The sequence below is a fragment of the Podarcis liolepis genome, assembly GCF_965112155.1.
Source record: "Podarcis liolepis genome assembly, chromosome: 5".
Lineage (NCBI taxonomy): Eukaryota > Metazoa > Chordata > Lepidosauria > Squamata > Lacertidae > Podarcis > Podarcis liolepis.
In genome coordinates, this window is record NC_139556.1 from 5,857,559 (window position 1) to 5,880,813 (window position 23,255).

Here is a 23,255-nt window from a genome sequence, read left to right on the forward strand (position 1 = left end):
GTCTACAAATGTGCATCTCAAAGGTCCAGGGGGATGGGACATGCTGATTCTTTCTCTGCCTATGGAGTCCTCGTCAACTGACTGAGTGTGCAAATTCTGTTTCCTTTCTCTGTAGAATTAGTAGGGAACAATTTGGGTCTGCATGAACTATTGGTATTGCACAATTGGCCAGACGCATGATACTTATGCTAACCTAAAGGACCCAATAGGGACACAGGTGGCACTGTGGGTTAAACCACAGAGCCTAGGACTTGCCGATCAGAAGGTCGGCGGTTCGAATCCCTGTGACGGGGTGAGCTCCCGTTGCTCGGTCCCAGCTCCTGCCAACCTAGCACTTCGAAACCACGTCAAGTGCAAGTAGATAAATAGGTACCGCTCTGGCGGGAAGGCAAACAGCGTTTCCGTGCACTGCTCTGGTTCGCCAGAAGTGGCTTAGTCCTGCTGGCCACATGACCACCGGCTCCCTCGGCCAATAAAGCGAGATGAGTGCCGCAATCCCAGAGTCGGCCACGGCTGGACCTAATGGTCAGGGGTCCCTTCACCTTTAAAGGACCCAATGCACAACTTATAGTTGGACTCTCCAGTGCCCTCCCCAATCTGGACTCTCAAGCCAAAGTACTGTTCCCCTGAGATCTTTTCAAGGGATCATCACTGATGCTGCAAATATTGACTGCTAAGGGGATTAGCAATGATTTGGAGAGGACTTTGCAGGGAGGATAAGGCTAGAACCTTGTGTCGCTGAAGCCTTTTAAACCTCCTGGTGCATCTGGGCAAAACACTATTGTTTATTTTTATGATTACTATTATTAAACAACGAAGATTTCTTACGGACCCCTTGTACCTTTCAGCAGGCGCTCATCGTCTGGCTCAGTCCGGATGTGTGCCGCACGGCCCATTGTGCGGAAGATGGCAGCATCTCGCCCCCAGTAGTCACTGTAGAGCCCAGCGAACAACTCACCACCTGAAGGTCAGATGCATCCGTGGTAAGTGGAGAGAGGGTTGCCACACTCACACGACATACATGTTACATCACAGGTGAGGCGTTTGACCAGTCCTGTGGACACAGATTTTCCTGGATCGTACCATTTCAGGGTGCAGGCGAAGAGTTGCATACTTCAGTGCTTCTCTACAGCCCTTCTAGAGGAGGTCAGGGGTAGAAGCAGGGCAGGGACGGGGGGGGGGGCATGACAAAATATAGCAGGGAGGTTTCAATCTAGACTTCTCCCTGGCATTCTGTTTTTCCATGCGCAGGGATGCCGATGCTGTTGTCAAGGCCCAACTTGTAGGCCCAAGCGTTACAGGAAAAGCTGTGCCCACGCAAGTATGAAGCTGGCGTAAAAGCTTAAGGCAATTTACAGTAGCAGGGATAAAAGTCCCAATGTGTTTTATACATGATACAAACAGAGACATCAACAGGAAGTCAATGGATAACCTACACTTAAAGAAGTTGAGGTATTCCATCTTTTATCACTGATGTATCTTTAAAAAACACATTTTGAAACATGAATACAGTAAGTCTGCACTTTCCTTTCTCCCAAATCTCCTCGTCCCCACCATGGTGAGCGAGACTAGAATTTTCCCCCCTGCATTAAATTACTTGTACTCTACATTACGAGTTCAAGATTCTGCTCCAGAGTGAACTGCAAGGCACTGGCTGCCCGATGACATTTTCTGCCTCGCTTGTCTTTTTAAAAGGGGATTTCATAAGGTACTTGGTTTTTCCCCTTTCTCAATGTGTCTTACATTTATTTGCCACTGGATGGCACCCGAATACCACAAAAGCAGCAGAAGGAAGCCATCCTTTCAGAACGGGAAGAAAATTAGCCCTTTGACAGTCTAAATTAAAGTGTGCAGGTATTTTACTGCCCTCTGACAAAGAACTGAATACTTTCAACCTTTTTTTAAAGCTATAAGCAAGCATATTTGACTAACTTTACTGATACTGTTATGGTTTTTAATTATTATCCTTATCACTATTACTACTTTCCCTCTCTCTGAAGGATTTGCAATCTTTTACTTGCTGTCTACAAATAAGTGTGGATCTGATTTCAGTGCAACTGATGGATTTGGAAGTAATGATGCTGCCGTTCCTAATACTGTAATGACCCTAAATATTCTGCTAAAGTACAGCAGATATGGCAAACCCAGAAATCTTTCACTGGTGCGAGCCAACCCACGCGGAGATCAGTTCCGCAGAGGAACAACACCTTAGCAAATAAAGTACCGTATTTTTTGCTCTATAAGACTCACTTTTTCCCTCCTAAAAAGTAAGGGGAAATGTGTGTGCGTCTTATGGAGCGAATGCAGGCTGCGCAGCTATCCCAGAAGCCAGAACAGCAAGAGGGATTGCTGCTTTCACTGTGCAGTGATCCCTCTTGCTGTTCTGGCTTCTGAGATTCAGAATATTTTTTTTCTTGTTTTCCTCCTCCAAAAACTAGGTGTGTCTTGTGGTCTGGTGCATCTTATAGAGCGAAAAATATGGTAAATAAGTCACAGCAGTTCTTGAGAAAAAGGAATCCTTACGTATTTGAGATGGCATGAAAACTGAAGTCTCCAAACACCTGAATAATCACTCCCAACTTCGCAAGATGCCTGGGTTTATGTAGCCAAAACAGTATGACAGCTCACCCTTGCAAAAAGGGGGGGGGGGATGTTATCAGCATCCTTGGAAGAAGCATTCATGTGTGTTTTTGTAAGCCTGCATGTTTGCGCTGAGGCTACAGTTTGGCTTAGCATTACATGCAAACTGTGTAGTGTACAACTTCCACAAGGAAATTTTCTACACATGTGTGATTTTCAGCCTTTCTCAGACTAAGACATCCTTGGCAGAATGAAGGTCATGCATGACTTACAAAGCGAATTCTTAAGCTAAGTTTTAAATTCGTGAGGTAACTTTGATTTCCCAGAGGAAGTGCGTGTTGGTTGAGAGCCAAGGGCTTTACAGTTCATTACGTGGAGGGTCTTCCCACTCTGCCCTGAGATAAGGGAAACTTGAGCATTCGTAGAGGCATTGTCACTTTGCACACTGGTGTTTATTTTCTTACTGGAGAGAACCTAAAGCCCTAGGATGGCTGCTTTGGGCTGCCAGCACTGATTGCAGTCGCATGCGAGAGAGAGCCTGCAGACTCACTTCAGTGTCAGATGCTGTTGCTAGATGCCGAAAAGACTCAGTTTAGGCATTTCACTACATACATCTTGTCAGAAGCAAAGGGAGCAATCAAGCTAAAGTTAAGCACTTCACATTCCCCACCAATTTCAGTGGGAGTTGCTGAAGCAAGCACTCTTATTCTTCTGCCGGAATCATAAATCTGGTGGGATCACGTCCACAAAGTACTGCAATTTAAGAAAAATTAAAAGGGGATATTGGTAGCATTTCAATTCCACAAATATACTTTGGATTGTATCCAACGTGTTCTTCCATTCATGGAATAGTTTTTTGACCCAGTGACGGTTTGAACAAGAATAGAGTTTGCAGTCAAATGTTAGATGTGCTATGTAAAAGTAGACATCATTGCATAATTGCAAACTAAACTATCTGGATCTAAAACTATAGAACAGGTAAGTCTTCTTTGTTAATAAACATGTGCAGAGGGGAATGGTCGCAGCTCAGTAATGGAGCATCTTTTTCGCGGCTGCATCTGCAGATACAGTTGGGGAAATTCCCTGTATGAAAACCTAGAAAGTGGCTTCCAGTCAGTGTAGGAAACAATAATGAACCAGGCAGAACAACACGTCTTATGTTATTGTGCATACAAAGCATGCTATTCATATCATTCTTACTTATTTAAAATATTTATATCCTACCTTCTAGTCTAAATCCCTAAGTCAGGAAAATATACATATGGAAAGGGCACCTAAATGGGTGTATTATTTTTAATATATAACTAATGACAAATAGAAGGGTGGGGAAAACCACAGAACAAAACCCATGGAAATCATGCTTCAGTGTGAGGTAAAAGCTCTCTGGAGTTATTCCTCCCCTCTCTCAAAAATGTCCTGAAGAGTAAGGAAGTTTTATGTTGTTCAGGGCACTCATGCTGATTCTACATATTGGAAATGTGGCATCTGAATGTTATTGTGAATGTTATTGTGGCCTTTCAATTCTTGCAACTACTCTTCCCCTGACCCATCACCAAAGATGAAATACAAATGAATTGATTTTGTATTGTTATATACAAAATATATATTGTTATATATATGTCAGGGGGTGGGGAGTGTGTTTGTGTTTACTGGAGAATTTTATGGCCTGTACATACATAGAACTATAAAGACTGGTCCTCTCAATAAATCTCTGAATTGATCTAGCTGGGAGAGTTGACACCCCTGGTTTCACGGGGCCCTTCTCTGAACTGGTGCTACTCAGAGACATGGCACAAGCTGAGACCAAAGAAGCCTGGGGGGTTCCTGGGATAAGGTGAGGCGCAAGAGCTGTCCTGTTGCTCAAATCCGCTCCACTTCCCAGTGGGGAGGAGTTGAGGTGGACCGCGTGGCCACCCACTCCCCACAGGGGGCGGGGGACTTTGTCCCCCGTTGCTTGGGGGATCCTGGCCACATCAGAGCGTGACGGGGTGTGGCCGGGGCTGTTTAAACGGAGGAGTGAGCCAGAGAACTTCCTCTTTGCTCGCTTCCTCAATCACCCACCCTCCCTCCCTATTTTGCAGGTTAGGCAGTGACCTTGCTATGGACTTCGGTTGGTCGCCCTGGTTGTCCGAGGGGCCTGGTAGGAATTTTTCCACTTGGCAAATTGGCACTGGCCACTTGGTTTTCACCTACCTCGTAGCAATTGTCACAACTTTGTTAGGGTTGCGGTTAGGCATTGTTTGACCTTATGTGGGGGAGGGGAGGTGTGGCCATCACCTGCCCCTCCATGCTTAAGGGTATTGCGTTAAAGGAATCCGGGGGTGTTAATCTTGTCCAAAGCATAGCTGTCAACTTACAGATTTGAAAATAAGGGACCAGCAGCCTTGAAAATAAGGGACCAGCAGCCAAAATAAGGGACCTGCAGCCTCACCTGTTCCAGGCACTCCAGTCTTCCTGTCCTCCTGCAGTCTGGTCAAACTCATGCTGGTAGCTTCGAGAACACTGTCCAACCAACTTTGTAACCAGAGGTTCAACTGAATAGAATCTGAATCACATGCACCACAAGGCCTATGCAGCCTTAACTTAAGATGGCTCCCCGGCCTGGCTTTGTACTGCAAAGTTTGCAGCAGCACGTGCAACAAAATGGCGTCCAGCATTCAAAAACCCCCTCAGCTTGCATTAACTAGCCACACACAAGGCATGCAAGCTCCACCCCCAGTCGTTCTTAGACTTCTTATTGGGTGAGCGACACAGCCAAGCAACACAGTTGGAGCCTCCCTCCTCCCTGGCCGGCAGGGAGGGAGGGAGAGGAGCTGCTTCCTTTGAAATTTAAGGGACATCATTTAAGGGACAGTTAAGGGACATCCATCAATAAGGGACAGCAGCAGGACATGGCGCTGGAATAAGGGACTGTCCCTTCAAATAAGGGACACTTGACAGCTATGGTCCAAAGCCCGGCTGGGGGCTAGGGCCTTGACACGACCCCAACAGGAACACCAGGGGGAGCTTGAGTTGGTTCGCATCGACAGGGCTCCCCCTACCAGTGGCTTACCCTTACTGGACTTCCTGCACAATGGGCAGGAGTCAGATATAGTCAGGTCCAAGCAATGCCTAAGCCAATACTGCTCACATTCTATAATTTCAATAAAGTTGTGGCCAAAATTTGCCCAATAACATAAACCTAATATCTGTGTCCTGAGTTATTTCCAACGAGGAGGTGGCTGCGGTGTCTCGACACGCAAGTTCGAGCAGAATGAGAAGCTTCAGCATAAAGGTCATGCTCAGGGCTGCTTCACCGGCAGCGTGTGACATGTGGTGGCTCTGTCTCCTCCACCCAAGCATGGACCATTATCCAACACCAATATTTCCTTCTGCTGCTACTTGAGATCCTTTAGCTGGAACTGTCAGGGGTTGATCTGGGCACTTCTGCATAAAAAGCATTTGCACTGCTACCCAGTCCTGGGGATAAGTCACAACTCAGTCTCAGCAGCAGAAAAGATCTGGGCTAGAAAAGACGCAGATAACAGGGCTGCTACTACTGTGTGCTACATATCAAAAGCCACGCGCCTGAAGAAAATTATCCTTTCAAGAACTTCTGTGGTCTCTGTCAACCTGCCAATGAGATCTATTACCAAGTAGAGCTTTGCTTTATTGGAAACAGACAGGAGAATTCATTTGCTTTGGGTACTTAGGTCCAAAAATTCTTTATGGAATTTATCTAACCATTTAACATTTTTATGTAGCATTATCTGCGGTTGAAGGTCTGTTCTGTTTCCTGATTGTAATTTACAACTTACTCTGAGTTTATTCAGAAATGAAATTGTTCCTTGCTGCCTCTTTCCTTAGTACCAGGTCAAGAGAAAGTAAGTTTTGAAGGTAATTTAAGAGAAAAAACCCTAAACAATGGGAAAAAGGAGGAACTGAAATCCAATCCAAATTAATCACTTTGCAATCACAGTGCAAATTAATCACAGTGCAATCTGTGTGAATACACAGTGCAAAAACGTGTGTATTCAAAAGGAAATCTCACTAAACTGAATGGGGTTTACTCCCAGGTAACAGCGCAACCATGAAATCTTGTCTATTTCAACAGAAAAGGTAAGCAGCTTCCTCGGGTCTTAGGCATACTTAGTTTTGGCTAGATTGTCCCTAGTATTTTTAACTGATGAACTGAAAATCACCAAGAATGAAGTATCGGGGATTGTCCTCTGCCATGTATCAATCTCTGTTGAAGTCATGATAAACAAACAGGATTTTAAGAACATAAGAACTGCATGTGATATTTTAAAATGGCAACATGTTATCATATCATTTTGGGGGGGAAGGTGTGCCAAGAGGGTAAATCTATAGTCCTATCTACGTTTAACCCAATCCAGGTAGGAATAGGCTTCTGTTCTTAAATCACTTTTTGGTATCTAGTCCATGTGCCCAAACAGTTATGGAGCTCTTTGCCCGCTGAGATTAAGCTGGCACTGCCTGTCATATCTTTTAGGACACAAACTTGAAACTTGGTTCCTCCAGAAAGCCTTCATTTCACTTGGAGATGACCCACCCATATTGTATAGCTGTGACTTTCTGTGAACATGCTGCTTCGTTATGCTGTATTGATTTGTTTGTTTGTTTTTGTGTTGGTATTAAAGTTTGTATTTTGTACACTGCATAGATATATACAGCAGAAAAAACTGAACAACCAAACAATAAAGTTTGGCAGCGCCTGGGGTGCCTGAATTGCACTTGGACAGTGATCATCAGCAAATCTATCCCATCATTTCCCAACAGGTAATTAACAAAGGCAAAACTGCCATCATGAACCATCAGTATTTCACTGAGAGAGATGGTAGTGCGCTGAAAATTCAGGCATGGGCTACTGACCTGCAAGATGATCTCTGGAATCAGGCCCAGGGTCAACAGGCTTATTGCGGATCTATGTCCCTACTCAAAATCAACATCTGTACAAAACTTTCCTACCCGATTTCGGCCAGGTGTTTAGCACTACAGCTGCCATAATCCTGGGCCATTGGCTGTGATGGCTAGAGCAGATCAGATTGGAGTCCTGATCTGTGATGGCAGATATGGAGGGCATTATTTATTTATTTATTTGAATCTAATATACAGTGAAAAGTTCCCTAATATTATGCAACCATTGCATGTCTACCTATCAAACTGGCAAAAGAAAACAGAAGAACATTGGCTATATGGTTGATCTAGTGAAACAAAGAGAATTAAACGCAACATAAATGTAGGCACACGTATAACAGACACATCAAAGGCATGTAAAAGAATACTGTAGTGACAACACCTTAAGAGAGTTGGGGAAGAAACTCAGAAAGACATTTTATAACATACGACAAGCCATTACCAAATAAAGTGGAGATGAAGGAGGAATTGGGGTCAAATGGGCACCGTCCACGTCCCCTCTCCAGTCTGTGTGCTTCTAGATAAAACAGATGATCCTTTGAAAAGAAGAAGTACAGAAAGCATTATATAAAGTTCTGGTTTACACAAACGAAGCTGCAGCTACCTTGGTACCAGTGCTGTGGCTTAGGAACAACTAAATCACGAGCCTTTGTTCAAACACTTAGATAGCTGATGATACTCTGCCACTAGGCACATGTTGAAATTGTACATCTAGGTACTTTTTCATACTGTGCTCATTATGAGACTTTCTCCCTGTATATTTGATTCATCTGATTGATTTGATTTATCCATGTGGAAACACAACTTTGGTACCCCCTCCCCATGTGAAAAGTGCTATAGAAATACTTTTATAAAATACCGGTAAGTAATACAGAAACTCATTCAAACAAGACTCAACGTAGGATACTTGTGAATGTAAGACACTCTCTTATTAATGTATGTCCACCTCTAGCACCATGAGTACCACAATCGTGGGTTCCTGGGGCCGTGGGTGCCATGCGGCATGCATGGCCCTGGCTCCGAAATTTGTGGGTGCCCAGCCCCTTCATGGGGAATTTTGTGGGTGATCGCGCATCCAGGTGTCCCAGGGAATTGGCACCTATGTCTAGCACAGTAGTGCATTCAACACTGTTATGCATTGGAGAATGATAGACCACTCCTTTATGCCAGCTTCTCTTCTTCCTCCTCCTTTTGGCCATCGTAAGTAAGTTAAGGGATGCAGGTGGCGCTGTGGGTTAAACCACAGAGCCTAGGACTTGCCGATCAGAAGGTCGGTGGTTCGAATCCCCGCAACGGGGTGAGCTCCCATTGCTCGGTCCCTGCTCCTGCCCACCTAGCAGCTCAAAAGCATGTCAAGTGCAAGTAGATAAATAGGGACCGCTCCAGCAGAAAGGTAAACGGTGTTTCTGTGTGCTGCTCTGGTTCGCCAGAAGTGGCTTAGTCATGTTGGCCACATGACCCAGAAGCTGTCTGTGGACAAAATGCTGCCTTCCTCGGCCTATAGAGTGAGATGAGTGTTGCAACCCCAGAGTCGTCTGTGACTGGACCTAACAGTCAGAGGTACCTTTACCTTTAGTAAGTTATTTATTTTGTATCATTTATAAGCTGCTGTACATTCAGAAAATATACTTAAGCAGTGTTCAGAAATGGAATATAAAGCATAATCATAGAATCATAGAATCATAGAGTTGGAAGAGACCACAAGGGCCATCGAGTCCAACCCCCTGCCAAGCAGGAAACACCATCAGAGCAACAGCCAACAGAAATCCAGCCAACAGAAAATCCACAGAAATAAAATAGGCTGAGTGGTGAATGGTCAAGGATGATGGAAGTTCCCAAGTCCAGCAAAATCTTCAGGTCTGCCCACCTCAGTCCAAAATACCATGCTTAGAAGCAAAGAATACTTATCCATCTTTTTTCAAACCTGGGTCTCCTGCTGTTGTTGGACTACAACTCCCATCATTCCTGACCACTGGTCCTGCTAGGGATGATGGAAGTTGTAGTCCAACAACAACTGGAGACCCAGGTTTGAGAAACACTAGCTTAACTGGATGGTGACAGGCTTGCCTCATGTTTGCCCATCGCTGGTAACGCAAGTGTCATAGTTGTCCATTTCTGAAACAGTACTTTGCGGATGTTTAATGATATATACTCGGAGTCGCAAAGTGATTTCATGCTCTTTATTCAGCTCATAGTGGTGAGGAGGAATGAATGAAAGTCCCCTCAAAGTATCTGCTTTATATACATTATTTACACAATGGGCTGCACATGATTGGCTAATTCTGGAATTCTACTGTAAGCCAATCAGGTTGTGGATTCACTTATATCTGGAGCATGATTGGGTGGTTCCTGCCAACCAATCATATACTGCTGCATTGTTCTAGGACCAATCAGATTGCTGCATTCTGAATCCTATTGTTCTAGGACCAATCAGACTGCTGCAATTTGGATCCTATTGTTCTAGGACCAATCAGACTGCTTCAGTTTGGATCCTATTCAACTCAGTACATGACATTTAACAACCATCAGCATCTGCATGCTGGTGATGGCGCACTTGTTCAAAGGAGAAAAACAACAACAGAAGACAAGTCCCTGTCTTGAGAAGCTTACAATCTAAACCGCCACAGAGAAGTAGATAAAAGAGGAAATGAAATGAAAAGCAGGGCTAAGTATGTACAAATGAAGCTATATATACACTCAGGTTCTGTTCTATGCAGTTCTATGCATGTTTACCTCAGTGCAGTAGGAGTTGGTGAGGAGGAGGAGTGCAATCCTGTACTCCTGCTAGTGCGTTTGCACCATGCTGACCTTGTCTCCACCTTGCCCCTCCTTCTCCCACTAAGCCCTAGCAGTGCCTGTGACGAAAGGTCAGGTAAGAGCTGCTGCCTTGCCAATTACAACTGTATCAGAGTCAGTCCCCCACTGAGCTAAAGGAGACTTGCATATTGAGTATATCTGCATAGGATTATTCTGTAGAGGGTCAAGCCAAAACAGCGGTGGATCTTGGGGTCGGAAATTTCAGTGGCACCCTGTGAGACGCCAAAATCCGGCACCCCCTGCCTCTCACACTCCATTCTAAATCATAGCTGCATCTCTCCCAGTGTGGTGTAGTGGTTAAGAGCGGTAGACTCGTAATCTGGGGAACCGGGTTCGATTCCCCGCTCCTCCACATGCAGCTGCTGGGTGACCTTGGGCTAGTCACACTTCTTTGAAGTCTCTCAGCCCCACTCACCTCACAGAGTGCTTGTTGTGGGGGAGGAAGGGAAAGGAGATTGTTAGCCACTTTGAGACTCGTTGGGTAGTGATAAAGCGGAATATCAAATCCAAACTCTTCTTCTTCTTCCCAAGGTCCTTCTTCCCAAGGTCCTGCGCCCAGAGCGACTGAACCAGTTGTGCTCCCCTAAACCCACCTCTGGCCAAAGTCTCATAGAAGAGGTGAATCTTGAAAAGCCATTTCAGGAAACGCTTGGTATATTTTTAAGCAAGATGACAACTAGATGAAACTTAATCTGCCATCACTCAACTCTCAGAACTAATACTGTATGCCCACAACTTCTGCACATGTACTTGGCAAAATATAAATTTAAAAGGGGGTGACAAGTTTGGGGGACAGAGCAACCGGAGCTCACCCCGTTGCAGGGATTTGAACCGCTGACCTTCTGATCGGCAAGCCCAAGAGGCTCAGTGGTTTAGACCACAGCGCCACCTGCAGCCCATGACCCACCATTGCACCCAATGTGTTTTGGCTATACAGGATTTTAGCTTTAGGCACTACCCCCAGAATGTAACCCTATGTAAGTGGTCAGGTTACTGTGGTTCTATAGTTTTAGCAGTAGCTGTTTTATGTACAGTGTGCCTTAGTTGGATGCTGGTGGTTTTTTTTTAGGGGGACAGCCCCCACAAATTATATATGGAAATATGGCTTATGCAAACTATAATTCCTTGAAATTATTAGCTGCTCAGGTATTACTCCATGAAAAGGATAGCTTTAATCAATCTGGGAAGCAACCACTGGAAAAGAAAGAGTATTGCTATCGTATTATTTTTCTCTTTATGACAGCATGAAATTTTAAACCACCAGACTTTAAGAGACTTAAGCAGAAATTAGTAGTTAGAAATGAAAAATGAATTTTATAGGGTGAAGACTGGGAATATTATACTTTTGTATTATTATACTGGAAATACATTTTGCAGAAAATAATCAATGGAAGACTAGCTGAATTATTTGAACCTTCTCCTGTTTGCTGGGAGTGCACACAAGCCCAAAATATCAGTCTCATAAATCAAAGCTATCCCAAGATGTGTGTTGGGGGGGGGTAGAACCTGGTTCTAATAACATCTCAGAATAAATCAAGGCAACATCTAAATCCAAGCTCAAACTTGCAAATCAATAAGCTGAAAGGAAGAGGTTTATGTCAGGCTAACAAAAACCAACAATGTGTCCAAATGGAAAGACCTGTTGATGGCAATTTACACTCGTTGAGGCAACTACAACTACGCCAGAAGATTCTGCAGGAGTATCCTGCGGCAGGAATAAAGCTAGATTGTGTTTGTTGCAAGAGCAAAGGCCTAGGTACATCCCTGCGTCTTCTCTCTTAACAACAGAAAGGAACTGCTGGTCCTCGTCACCAGCACCTGTACAATACCTTTCAAGAGCAGTTCAGGGAGCACCACACCCTGTCAAATCAGCAGCAAACTATGTACCTTTCTATACCTCCAGGAATAGGGCAGTATAGAAATTCAATAATAATAAAACAACACAAAACTAGGAGGGTGCACTAATGAGCTTGTACTGGAGTGCCCTCCCTCACGACAGATCTTGGTATTTTGAGAAGCATTGATTCTCAGACTTCATCTGGATAGCTCAGTTGGTTAGGTCATGATGGTGACAAACACCAAGGTTGCAGGTTCAATCCCCTTATGGGATAGCTGGTTGTTTGAACACTTACTTTTAACTTGGCAATTAAGTTGTGCTATTTCTAAATTGCCGCCGGTTTTAAACATCACATTCTGCTTTCATCGTTTACAACAGTTCTGCTTAAGACTAAAAATTTGGGTTGATAAAACTGTTTTGAACAATTTTCACCGACATTAGGTTTTTACTCTTACCAAACCAAATCTTCTCCATTTATACCGTAAACGAAAATTCTCTCTTGTGCAAAATGCTCAGTGTATTGGCTTAAGCCTAACAAGTAAATTAGGCGGTGCTCGTACTGTCTTTTGTTATCTATGTTTGCACAGCTGCAGTTTCTGATTGAATAATGTGGTTTACATTCTTCAAGGTACCCTTCCACGTTAAGGTGGACCACAATTTATATTCCACTGAAACAGAGAGATGTGTTTTTTCAGTAAATCTTACCCGATTTGACAGAAACCAAAGCATATTCTTCATAAATGTTTGCAGATGCACAGGATCGCTGGGGAAATGGTCTGCAAAATTTCAACATTGACTTTTTTATTTTCCTGTAGAGTTTTTCCATCTCAACCTTTCAGGACATTGTGGCCTACAGTGCTGGCTGCTCCGAAGCATCCAGCGCTGGTGTTTTTCACCATGAATCGAGTGATTTGTGTGTGTCAAGTTCCACATGATGCTAATTTCAAAGGAAAACGGTTCCCTACTAATATCAGTTTCAAGGACTAGCACTGTAATTTTAGCCACTCTTTGCCATTTGTGAGAACAGTGCTGTAAAAGAAATGTCAGGAGAAAAACTGTCACGCTACAGGATATGAGGTAGCACTTTGCTGCCATTAGTCATGTCTCCATCTCTTTCCAATGACTAGGATAGAGTCATAGAGGAAAACACAGAAGAGGAACTAGAGATTATTCTGTCTCCGTGTAGCTGGGAAGAAAAAGGTTTGATTTATGGCACCTATGACTTAAGAAACCTGAGAAGTATTCATCGGGCATTAACATTGCCATTTTAAAAATAAAATAAAAATCACCACACTATTTGTTTCGTGAAGTCTTAGCTACTCTGTAACGTAGCAACAGGGTATGAATCAATGACAGCAAAAGGCAGCACTTGCCAAAAGATGATATACGATAAAGAGAAACCACGTCCCATTCAAGGAGCTCTCTTCTTAGGACCAATGACATTATTTTGTTGTACGTAAGATTTTAAAGCTAATCCTTTCTATCGCATAAATGAGACAAATGCACGTTTTGGATTTCTGACACACCCTTTGCCATAAGATCCCAGGACAGGTTACAACAGAAAAACACGATATTAAATCAGTTAAAATGTACCGTATTTTGCGCCCCATAGGATGCTCCGGCCCATAGGACGCACCTAGTTTTTTGGGGGGGGGGGAAATAAAGAAAAAAAAATTTATTCCCCCCCCCAGGTGCGGGGCTGGAAGAACCAGGTCGGGGAACAGTGGGAAGGCACACTCTGCCTCCCCGCTGTCCCCCGAGCTTGTGGGGCTGGCGATGGGGAGAAGTGCGCTGATCCCGGGATGGCAGGCAGCTCTGCGCTGCCATCCAGAGCGGGGTGGGACTTAGCGCCCCGCTCCCAATGGCTGCACAGAGCTGTGCTGAGCCGGGGACTGCAGGCAGCTCTGCGCAACCCTCGGAGCCGGTCTCCCGAGGGTTGCGCAGAGCTTCCTGAAGCCTGGAGAGCGAGAGGGGTCGGTGCACACCGACCCCTCTCGCTCTCCAGGCTTCAGCGAAAGCCTGCATTCGCCCCATAGGACGCACCCAGATTTCCCCTTCATTTTTGGAGGGGAAAAAGTGCGTCCTATAGGGCGAAAAATACGGTATATCAGACAGGCATGAGCGTATGAGACTCAGACTTTAACATCCAGATCCTTTAATACATTCTGACCAAGTATCTGCACCCACAATAACTTGGTTCGCGCCCTAATTTCCACAGATGTGAAAATGCATATAAATCAGTTTTGAAATAATCCTATAAACTCAACCCTTATGACAGGAACAACTCAGGGTGCTCCCCAAAGCATAAGACTCACTCTCCAAAGTTTGCCAAAACCCCAGAGATTTTTAAGGTTTTGAGCGGCTGATTCCCCCCGCCCCCAATTGATTTATAATGTATTCTTCTATTATTTACATACTTTACCATACTGTGATGGCTGCTTTAAGAAAAGCAGGCAAGAAATAAAAAAGACTCACTGGTTCAACCCAATAAGTTAGTTGTTACTTTCTTAACCGTATGTTTTTCCTTAGATCATTTGTGTTCATACAGTACATCTCCCCATCCTTTTATGAAGAGCTGGAACGTTCAGCTTAGTGAGGTCACCGAGTTAAGAGTTCAGTTTGGAGCCTGTGCTTGGATTTAAACAAAACACTAAATTTTCTGCTGATTTACTGACATGTCCTGTGGTTTTTCAGGTTTAAAAATACCGTGTACAAGTCAGAGTTCAGCTGATATAGCCAACCTCAATAAAGCTTCTGTAGCGTGGATTTAACATCATTACTGCAGATGGAGGGGAAAGCTGGTAACTTTGGTTTCCCCCCTATACTTCAGAATACAGTGGTGCCCCGCAAGACGAATGCCTCGCAAGACAGAAAACTTGCTAGACGAAAGAGTTTTCCGTTTTGGAGGTGCTTCGCAAAACGAATTTCCTTTTTTTAATAAAAGATATTTATTAAAAGTTTTTAAGATATAACAAGAAAAAAGAAAAATAAACATACAAAATAAAAAACAGTTAAAAACACACATTAATTTTCAATAACATAACTTCCATACATTTATTTCCTCGGACCTCCTCATACCTCCCTTCTTTGTATTCCAGTTCGATTTGTTAGTTCAGCAAATCCTTACCATAAAACTTTTACCCATTTGTGAAACCTGTTTTTTCCCTCATATCTCTTAAAGCATTACAGCTGGAAACCGCTTAGTTTCTATCCAACATCCTTCTAACATTTGCAAAACGAATTTCCTATGGGCTTGCTTTGCAAGACGACAATGTCTTGCGAGTTCCTGCTGGTTTTTTCCCCTCCCCCCCTTTTTCTAAGCCGCCAAGCCGCTTATCAGCTGATCCGATCAGCAGATAAGCCGCTAAAAGCCGCTAATAGCGCTAATCGGCTAATCCGTCAATGGGCTTGCTTCGCAAGACGAAAAAACCACTAGACGAAGAGAATCACAGAACGGATTCTTTTCGTCTTGCGAGGCACCACTGTATACAGTATTTACAACAGCATTCAAAAACATGGATGTATTTGTAAGTAATCTATCTTAAATAGTATATTGCCCTTTAATAGCAAATGAAGGCAAAGTTTGAAAACACACATCAAGACAACGTGTATCTATTTATTTGTAGTTTGTGAGCGAAGAAGGTCAGAACTGAATGTCAATTTCTTATCATGCAAACCCCCACTCCATTTCCTGTTACAGGTTTCACATCTGGTGAAATAAGCAATGTTAATATTAATGAGAAAATTATTATCCTAAGCTGTTCTTGATAGCTCTTCAAACACAGAAATACCCTCTGGCCCCGATCCTGTTCTGCATCCAGCTAGCTATTCTCTATCCACTCAGTCTGTGTCCATGCAAACTTCATTCTGTTTGCATTTCCCCTCTGCTCTTTTGAGACAACGGCCTTCATATTACCGCTAAAGACAATTTAGCAAAGACAAATAAGAGAAATAGTGGACGCTCCATGGAATTAGGAATGTTGACACTGATCCACAATAGGGATGCTTCCAGTCACCTCCATGAAAATTGGAATATGCATTATTGATGTAGCTATAAATGAGAAAAGGGGGTGTTTCAAATCCCCCTCCCATGTGAATGTTGCTGAGAAGCTCTTCTGCGTGCAAATTTTCCTGGCTGCATGGCTATCCCTTATTCCACCATCTTTTGCCCACTGCGCTTGAGGCACTAATGCAATGAAGAAGTATTTCTCACTTCTAACGTCTACTAACTGCAGCTCATGATGTACAGAGGCCACCCAGAAATGTACTGCACAAACTGTGGGATGCATCTGGACAAAGACCTATGGAAAGAAGCTTTTAGAGACCTTTGTGTGGAGTATGATCATGAGAAGAAATATTTTGGGTGGTGTTCTTGTGTGAGTCGGCACTTGGGATTAAATATAACAAGCACAGCTGACCATAGATGTGAAAACTCGAGCAATGCACCTTTCTGTACCTCATACCACTACAACTGCAACTCACTTATACTTCACGTCTCCTGCATCTAAGTAATGTTGATGTACTGTACCAGGTCACACTCCAGCAGTTCAAAGTAATGCTACTCGATTGCCAAACCATAGACTGGTAACCAGAAGTGCCCCACAAATTTATACACTCCCTGCCCACCCACCTCCTCCCCCGAGCTTGCTGTGCTCCTTCCCCTCTGTTCTCCACTGATGGTTAACAATAGGAGAGTCTTTGTTTATTTGCACCCCTTCTTTGTGAGTTAAAAATGGCTCACATGCAAGTTTAAAGCAATACCAAATATCAAATATCCAGGCGTCCTGTCCCCCTCACTTCTGTTACCTTCTGGGGCCCTGTGTGCATAAGTGGAATTGCGTAAAGTGGGGAGCACCCCACTTTAATAGGGAGGGCCCATGGGGGAAGGAGAGACAGAGGGGAAGAGAGACTCTCAGCTTGGAAAGCTTAGCCTGTCTAGAGCTTGCCTGCCTGCAGGGAGGCAGTGTGTGTGGTGGCAGCTGGCCACAGAGCGCAAGGGCTGAGAAGGGCAACCAGCAGAACTGATGCCAGGATGGGGGAGCAGATGCAAGGTAGGTGGTGGAGACTGGTCAGTTGAGGGCAAATCTATTTATTTATTTCATAGCGACCTTCATAAGTGTGGGTGGGTGTGCCTGGATTAATAGAGAAACAATTGCAAGAATCATGAACCAACAGATGAAATAACCTTCAGCAAAATGTTAAAAGTCTGGGCAAATGGGAAGGGCTATGCCTGGTGTCTGAAAGAAAACAATGTTGGTGCAACATAAGCCTCCTTGGGCAGTGTACTCCATAGCCAACAAAGTCCTCTCTTGCTGCACTCCACTTCAGACAAAGGTGGCACTAAGAGAAGGGCATTAACGGATGAATACAGAAAACAAGGAGGTTGATATGAACCGTGTTATGTCAAAGCTGGGTAATTAAGGCCAAAGGTATCAATGGAACATATGTGTAAATCTGTGCTGGACTGAATATTCAGTGACTTAAGAAACTGAAATTTTTGAAATTTCTAATCCAGAACCCGGAGTATCTGCAAACAGACCTTGTATCTGGGTAAATACCAGACAGGAAATTTGTTTTTGTCCTACATTTTCATATTATGCTTTTAAAGAACTTTTGAAGGACTGATACTTCACATTATTTAACATGCTTCATTGTATTATATCTATAGTAAGTCACTTTGTGAACTTTTAATGTGAAGTGATGCAAATCAGATTAATCAAATCAAATATAAAATGGTCAGATTATTACACCATACATAGAAAGTTCTCAGTGAAATATTTGCTGAAAGAATATTCCTTATGCTATTGATTATGTGTGGACTTTCAAACAGGTGAGCATAAGGAGATCTCTGTGGTGTTTAGACACATTAAGAACTTTACTACTGATGACATATTGGGCCAAAGGGACACTGAATTTGAATTGTTTCAAACACATTGAAAATTTAAAATCAGTTAATATAAAGCTACATAGAATCATCTGTTCCTTTTCTAAAAAGCATGTTGAAAGTTAATACTTTGCAGCCATTTCCCCTAAGATCTGTTTTTAATCTTCTTCACTATTGAAATTTATTGAATAACAATAGTGCTAGGTCATGAAATCTTTATTATTAAAGATAAACAGCAAAAGAGAGATAATAAATCATAACCTAAAGTATGATTTTGCAGTCGATATTTTTGTTACACATAAATGATATAGACAATATATGGAACTGTAAAGTAAAAACAGACTGGAAAATCTGGAGTGAAGTCGGGTTTTTCCCTCTTGCTGTAAGTTTAAAAATTTGGGATTCCTATCAAAATAGCCATCCTGATTGCTGTGATCAAGAAATGCCGGTTTGATTTAATGCGTACTGAGCACACAAATCCATGCATGTATCAGTTCTCTCCCTCCCCCTCTCCTTCCCTTCTCTTTTCTCCCAGTTGTACTTTTCTCTGCTTATTTGTCTGTTTTGTAACACAAGAAATCTTTAATAAAACCAAATTTTTGAAAAAATGCATTGGTTAGCTTACTGCTCGGAGAGCCAGCTGCACAGTTAGGGATTCAAAATGGTAACCATGTCAACAAAACAGCAATTGAAAATTGCCCAAACTTTTCTTTGCATGGGTGTATAGTTCACTTTAATGATGGTAATGACGATACTGTGAGCCACAGCAGTAGCTGACTTCTCATGCTCCATTCTAATTCATAGTTCTGGCATCCCCTGTGGTGCACCCACGGCTCAGCGCCTAGTGTGACCAAACCAGTTGCACTCTCCTAAATCTCCCTCTGGCCATGGATAACTAACCTGTGGCTCTGAAGATGTTCCTGGACTACAGCTCTCATCATTCCTGACCACTAGCCATGCAGGCCAAGGCTGATAGGCTTTGGAGTCCAACAACATTTGGAGAACCACAGCTTTCCTACCCTTGCCGTATTTTTCTTGCTTTTGTTGAACACCGGGAACTCCCCCATCCCATGTTCCATCACCACTTTGTGAAGATACCACTGATCAAAATGCACTCTGCCTAGCTAAACTGTCAGGGAACTGACATCAGAGCGAGAGGCGAAGGGGAGGCTCCCAGATTCTGCAGGCGAAGGACCCAGCACCAGGGGGAGAAGCAGCTCGGTAGGGGAGGAAGGAAATCAGCGCAACACCAGGGATAAAGGGGGGCAAATGGGGGAAGCGGAGGGAGAGCTCCGGGATTCTTCTCTGGACACCAGTGAGGAGAGCACAGGTCCTCCACTACCCACGCCCTCCCTGCGCAGGAGGCTCCCGCGCAGTGAGAGGAGGAGGCGACTGGGAGTCAGACAGCTTCTATGCTGGAAAAGGTTTAAGAAACGCCCACAGACAGATTCTGCTAGCGACTGAGGTAGCCACGCTGAGATGGGCTGTGCAGTCAGAACGGTTTAACCAAGGCAATTAAGCCTAGAATGGCGGCAGTTTACGCACGAGTAACTCAAACCCATTACATAAAACATACATTGCAAATGAAAACAATGAAGGCTCATGTAGCACCATAAAGATTAAACAATGTATTACAGCATAAGCTTTTGCGGAATAGAAACTGAAAAGCTAGTTTGTTCCCTGCTTCCATCAGGTTCCATCAGGCCAGACTTCTAACATAATCCACCAGCTTCTACCCTCCCAGATTTTGTCCTGCTAAAATCTGCAAGCATGAGCTTAGAGATTCTTCCAGGCTCAACCCCTGACTTGGTGGGATTCAGTACGATCCCACCCAGATTGCCTGTCTTTTGAAAAGAAAGACTTGCCACCTGCAGTTTCACGGAAGGTGCAAAACCCTTGCTTAGTACAGCAGGAAAGCAAAAAAAGGAAAACAAGATTTGGTTACTGGAAATTGTAGAGCTTATCAGAAGAACAAACAAGCAAAAAACCCCAAAAAACTAATGGGAAGTGTAGCATAGCAATTTTTCAAGCCTATGAATATTTAAGATGTAATTAGCATTCTACATGAATGACTGAGTGAAAATGAGGAGAATGAAAAGATGGCACACCTAGGGGGATGACCTTTTTGAGATAGGGAAAAAGGAGCAGTGAAGAGTCTCTTGATAAAAACCATTAATTAATTTGGGATACTTCCGGAATAATTCTCAAATATTATTAAATACAGATTATTTAGTGTTTATTCCGGTTCCCTGGTACTTTACAGCACAGTCAGCTCATGAATATCAGCAGGAGTCATCACAAGCTGAAAGATTAATTGTCAAATGGAGCTAGCAGAATGAAACCCGAAGACAGGTCCAAAATCAACTTATTTACTTATTTTCTCACATTTGCAGCAATTTGTCAGTCATTGGAAGAATATGAAAGATCACGTGAAGATGTCAAGTTACATTCGGACTGTTTTTTTTTTTTAAGACATCATCATTAACCTGAAGCTACAAGTGCCATGTTAATGAATCTAGAAAAAATATTTGTCGGTCAACAAATATTCATTTTTCTGCAGAACTTCCATGCATCTTGACAAAGAGACGTGAAAGTGGGGAAAGCACTTTGTCTTTAAGGAGTGGAGGATGACAGACATTCAATAAATGAGTAGCCAGGCCCAGGGGACGTGCATGAAAATGAGCAAGGGGCTTTGGGCAAAGGAAGCTTTCCTTCTGAAGGCTTATTTCCATTTTTCAACTCTGAGCAACTCTCCTACCAGTGTTTTGTCCACTTGGAACCTTCTGCACTGCAGAATTCAAGGGAACAGAAGTGTTCCATCCCATCTCATCAGCAATGTGTTCAAAGAAATGACTCCATCCACTTGCAAAAGTGGAAGAACGTGGACAGCTGCCTCATGGTTTGTGCCCTATGCAGAATTACCAGGAAATAACTCCCAATGATCCCAGTGGGTCTTATTTCTGAGTCAACACATTTGGGATCAGGCTATAACGGTGCCTACACATGTCACAATCACTCTTGAATCGAGCTGCTGCCAAACGTTTGAAGCAGGCCCTATCAACGGAGCCATTTTCTTATTTGGTTGTTTTATCCTGCCCTCTCCTCAGAGGCTCAAGCACTCTGTGCAGCAGTTCAGAGCTTCCTCCAAGTAAACTTGGCTGTCGGGTTGCAACAGTCCTGGGTGAGAAGGGCTTCATAGAATCATAGAATCATAGAGTTGGAAGAGACCACAAGGGCCATCGAGTCCAACCCCCTGCCAAGCAGGAAACACCATCAGAGCACTCCTGACATATGGTTGTCAAGCCTCTGCTTAAAGACCTCCAAAGTAGGAGACTCCACCACACTCCTTGGCAGCAAATTCCACTGTCAAACAGCTCTTACTGTCAGGAAGTTCTTCCTAATGTTTAGGTGGAATCTTCTTTCTTGTAGTTTGGATCCATTGCTCCGTGTCCGCTTCTCTGGAGCAGCAGAAAACAACCTTTCTCCCTCCTCTATGTGACATCCTTTTATATATTTGAACATGGCTATCATATCACCCCTTAACCTCCTCTTCTCCAGGCTAAACTATGAAGCAAATCACTATGAAGCAAATCCCAGGCTTTGTGAGCGAACCATTTTAAGAATGGGCTGTAGAAGAAACACAGAACACGGTGATTCTGAATGTAGGCAAAGCCTAGAGAACCAACCCTAGTTGTAAAGGACATCAATTTAGGTGGGAATGATGAAGGTTTGCTTATGATATTTCTTCACATTCTTTCTCAACGGCCTATGCTCACTTTCCTAATGGCTTGTCATGAATGTAACCCACCCAAACCTCATTGATTCACTTGAGAGCCGTGATTGTACAAATATTTATTTTTGTTATTCGAAGCTATCTTTTTTGACCTATCATATTGCAATCCAAACCAAGGCGGCTCTGTGCAATTATTTCTCCTGGATCCGTTTCCTTATGACCTCATCTCCACGGCCCAACGTGCAGGGGCTTAGGGAGGCACAACATCTGGTTTCGCTGATCAAACAGGAGTCAGCCCTTCACTAGATGAAGAGTGTGACAAATTCTTACCCTGAGCGTATTCAGCCAGACACACTGCTTATGTGTGCCTGAGTATGTCATTGTCTGGTCAAGAAGCCAGCCATCCAGAAAGCCACCAATTAGGGCTGTTTATCAAGCAAATCCAGTTATATAATCAAATATGCAGTGCTAGTTACTATTGAAATTGTTTGCTTGCTGCGCTCTGCCCTTCAGTCCACTGTTTATGTGAAGCCATTTAGGAAGCTTTGAAATTATGGCATGATTTCATGCACTTAACGTGGTTCTGCATGAAGTGGCCTTGCAAGAACAGTAATTTGTAAACTGCACTCCTGTACCAATATGCCACGAGGAAAAGGGCTACCATCCTAAATCTGGGAGGAAGTCCCAATGAATGCAATAGACTTCTGAGTGGACAAGTTTAGGATTGTGCTGCAAATAAAGCAAACCAATTAAACAGGCAAAGTCCAAAGTATCTTTGTACACATTCTTGCCTTCCCCACACTTCTTGTCAATCAGCGTGCCCTGGGGCAGAATCTATGCAGTGGGTGTGATTTGTCATTCACAGTCACCTGATGCAAAGATGTAGCAGGACTTGCTGCTCTGGGCTAGCCTTCATTCAGCAGACACTGTTAACAGGAGTTATTGTGAAAACCCCTAAATGCCTCCATTTAACAATGGTTTCAGTGCAAACAGCTTCATGCCCATGGATCAAGACATGCTGCCACCACCCATCAGCTGATTGGCGGTAGAAGCGTGCCTTGCTCCAGCAAGCCATGTGTTGCCACATCAGTTAAAGGTGAAGGACCCCTGGATGGTTAAGTCCAGTCAAAGGCGACTATGGGTTTGCGGCACTCATCTCACTTTCAGGCTGAGGGAGCCGGTGTTTGTCCACAGACAGTTTTCTGGGTCATGTGGCCAGCTTGACTAAACCACTACTGGCACACGGAGGACCGTGATGAGTGCCAGAGCGCACAGAAACACCATTTACCTTCCCCCCAGAGTGGTACCTATTTATCTACTTGCACTTTGACGTGCTTTCAAACTGCTAGGTTGGCAGGAGCTGGGACAGAGCAACAGGAGCTCACCCCGTCACGGGGATTCGAACCGCCGACCTTCCGATCAGCAAGCCCAAGAGGCTCAGTGGTTTAGAACACAGCGCTACCTGTGTCCCATGTTGCCACACCATG

General features: G+C 43.8%; 1 protein-coding gene across 2 annotated transcripts in view; it reads right to left on the minus strand.

Annotated features, from left to right (window-relative positions):
* Positions 1-23,255, minus strand: part of SEMA3E (semaphorin 3E) — a 184,724-nt gene that overhangs the window by 31,364 nt on the left and 130,105 nt on the right. Inside the window, exons 5-6 of one of the 2 annotated variants that reach the window (XM_083503347.1) lie at positions 7,940-8,033; positions 842-961 (exon numbers count right to left, since the gene is read on the minus strand). In XM_083503347.1, the coding sequence (XP_083359473.1) occupies positions 842-961; positions 7,940-8,033 (214 nt within the window). Of the gene's footprint in view, positions 1-832; positions 962-7,939; positions 8,034-23,255 lie in introns of both variants that reach the window. The other variant, XM_083503346.1, reaches the window with a different exon arrangement.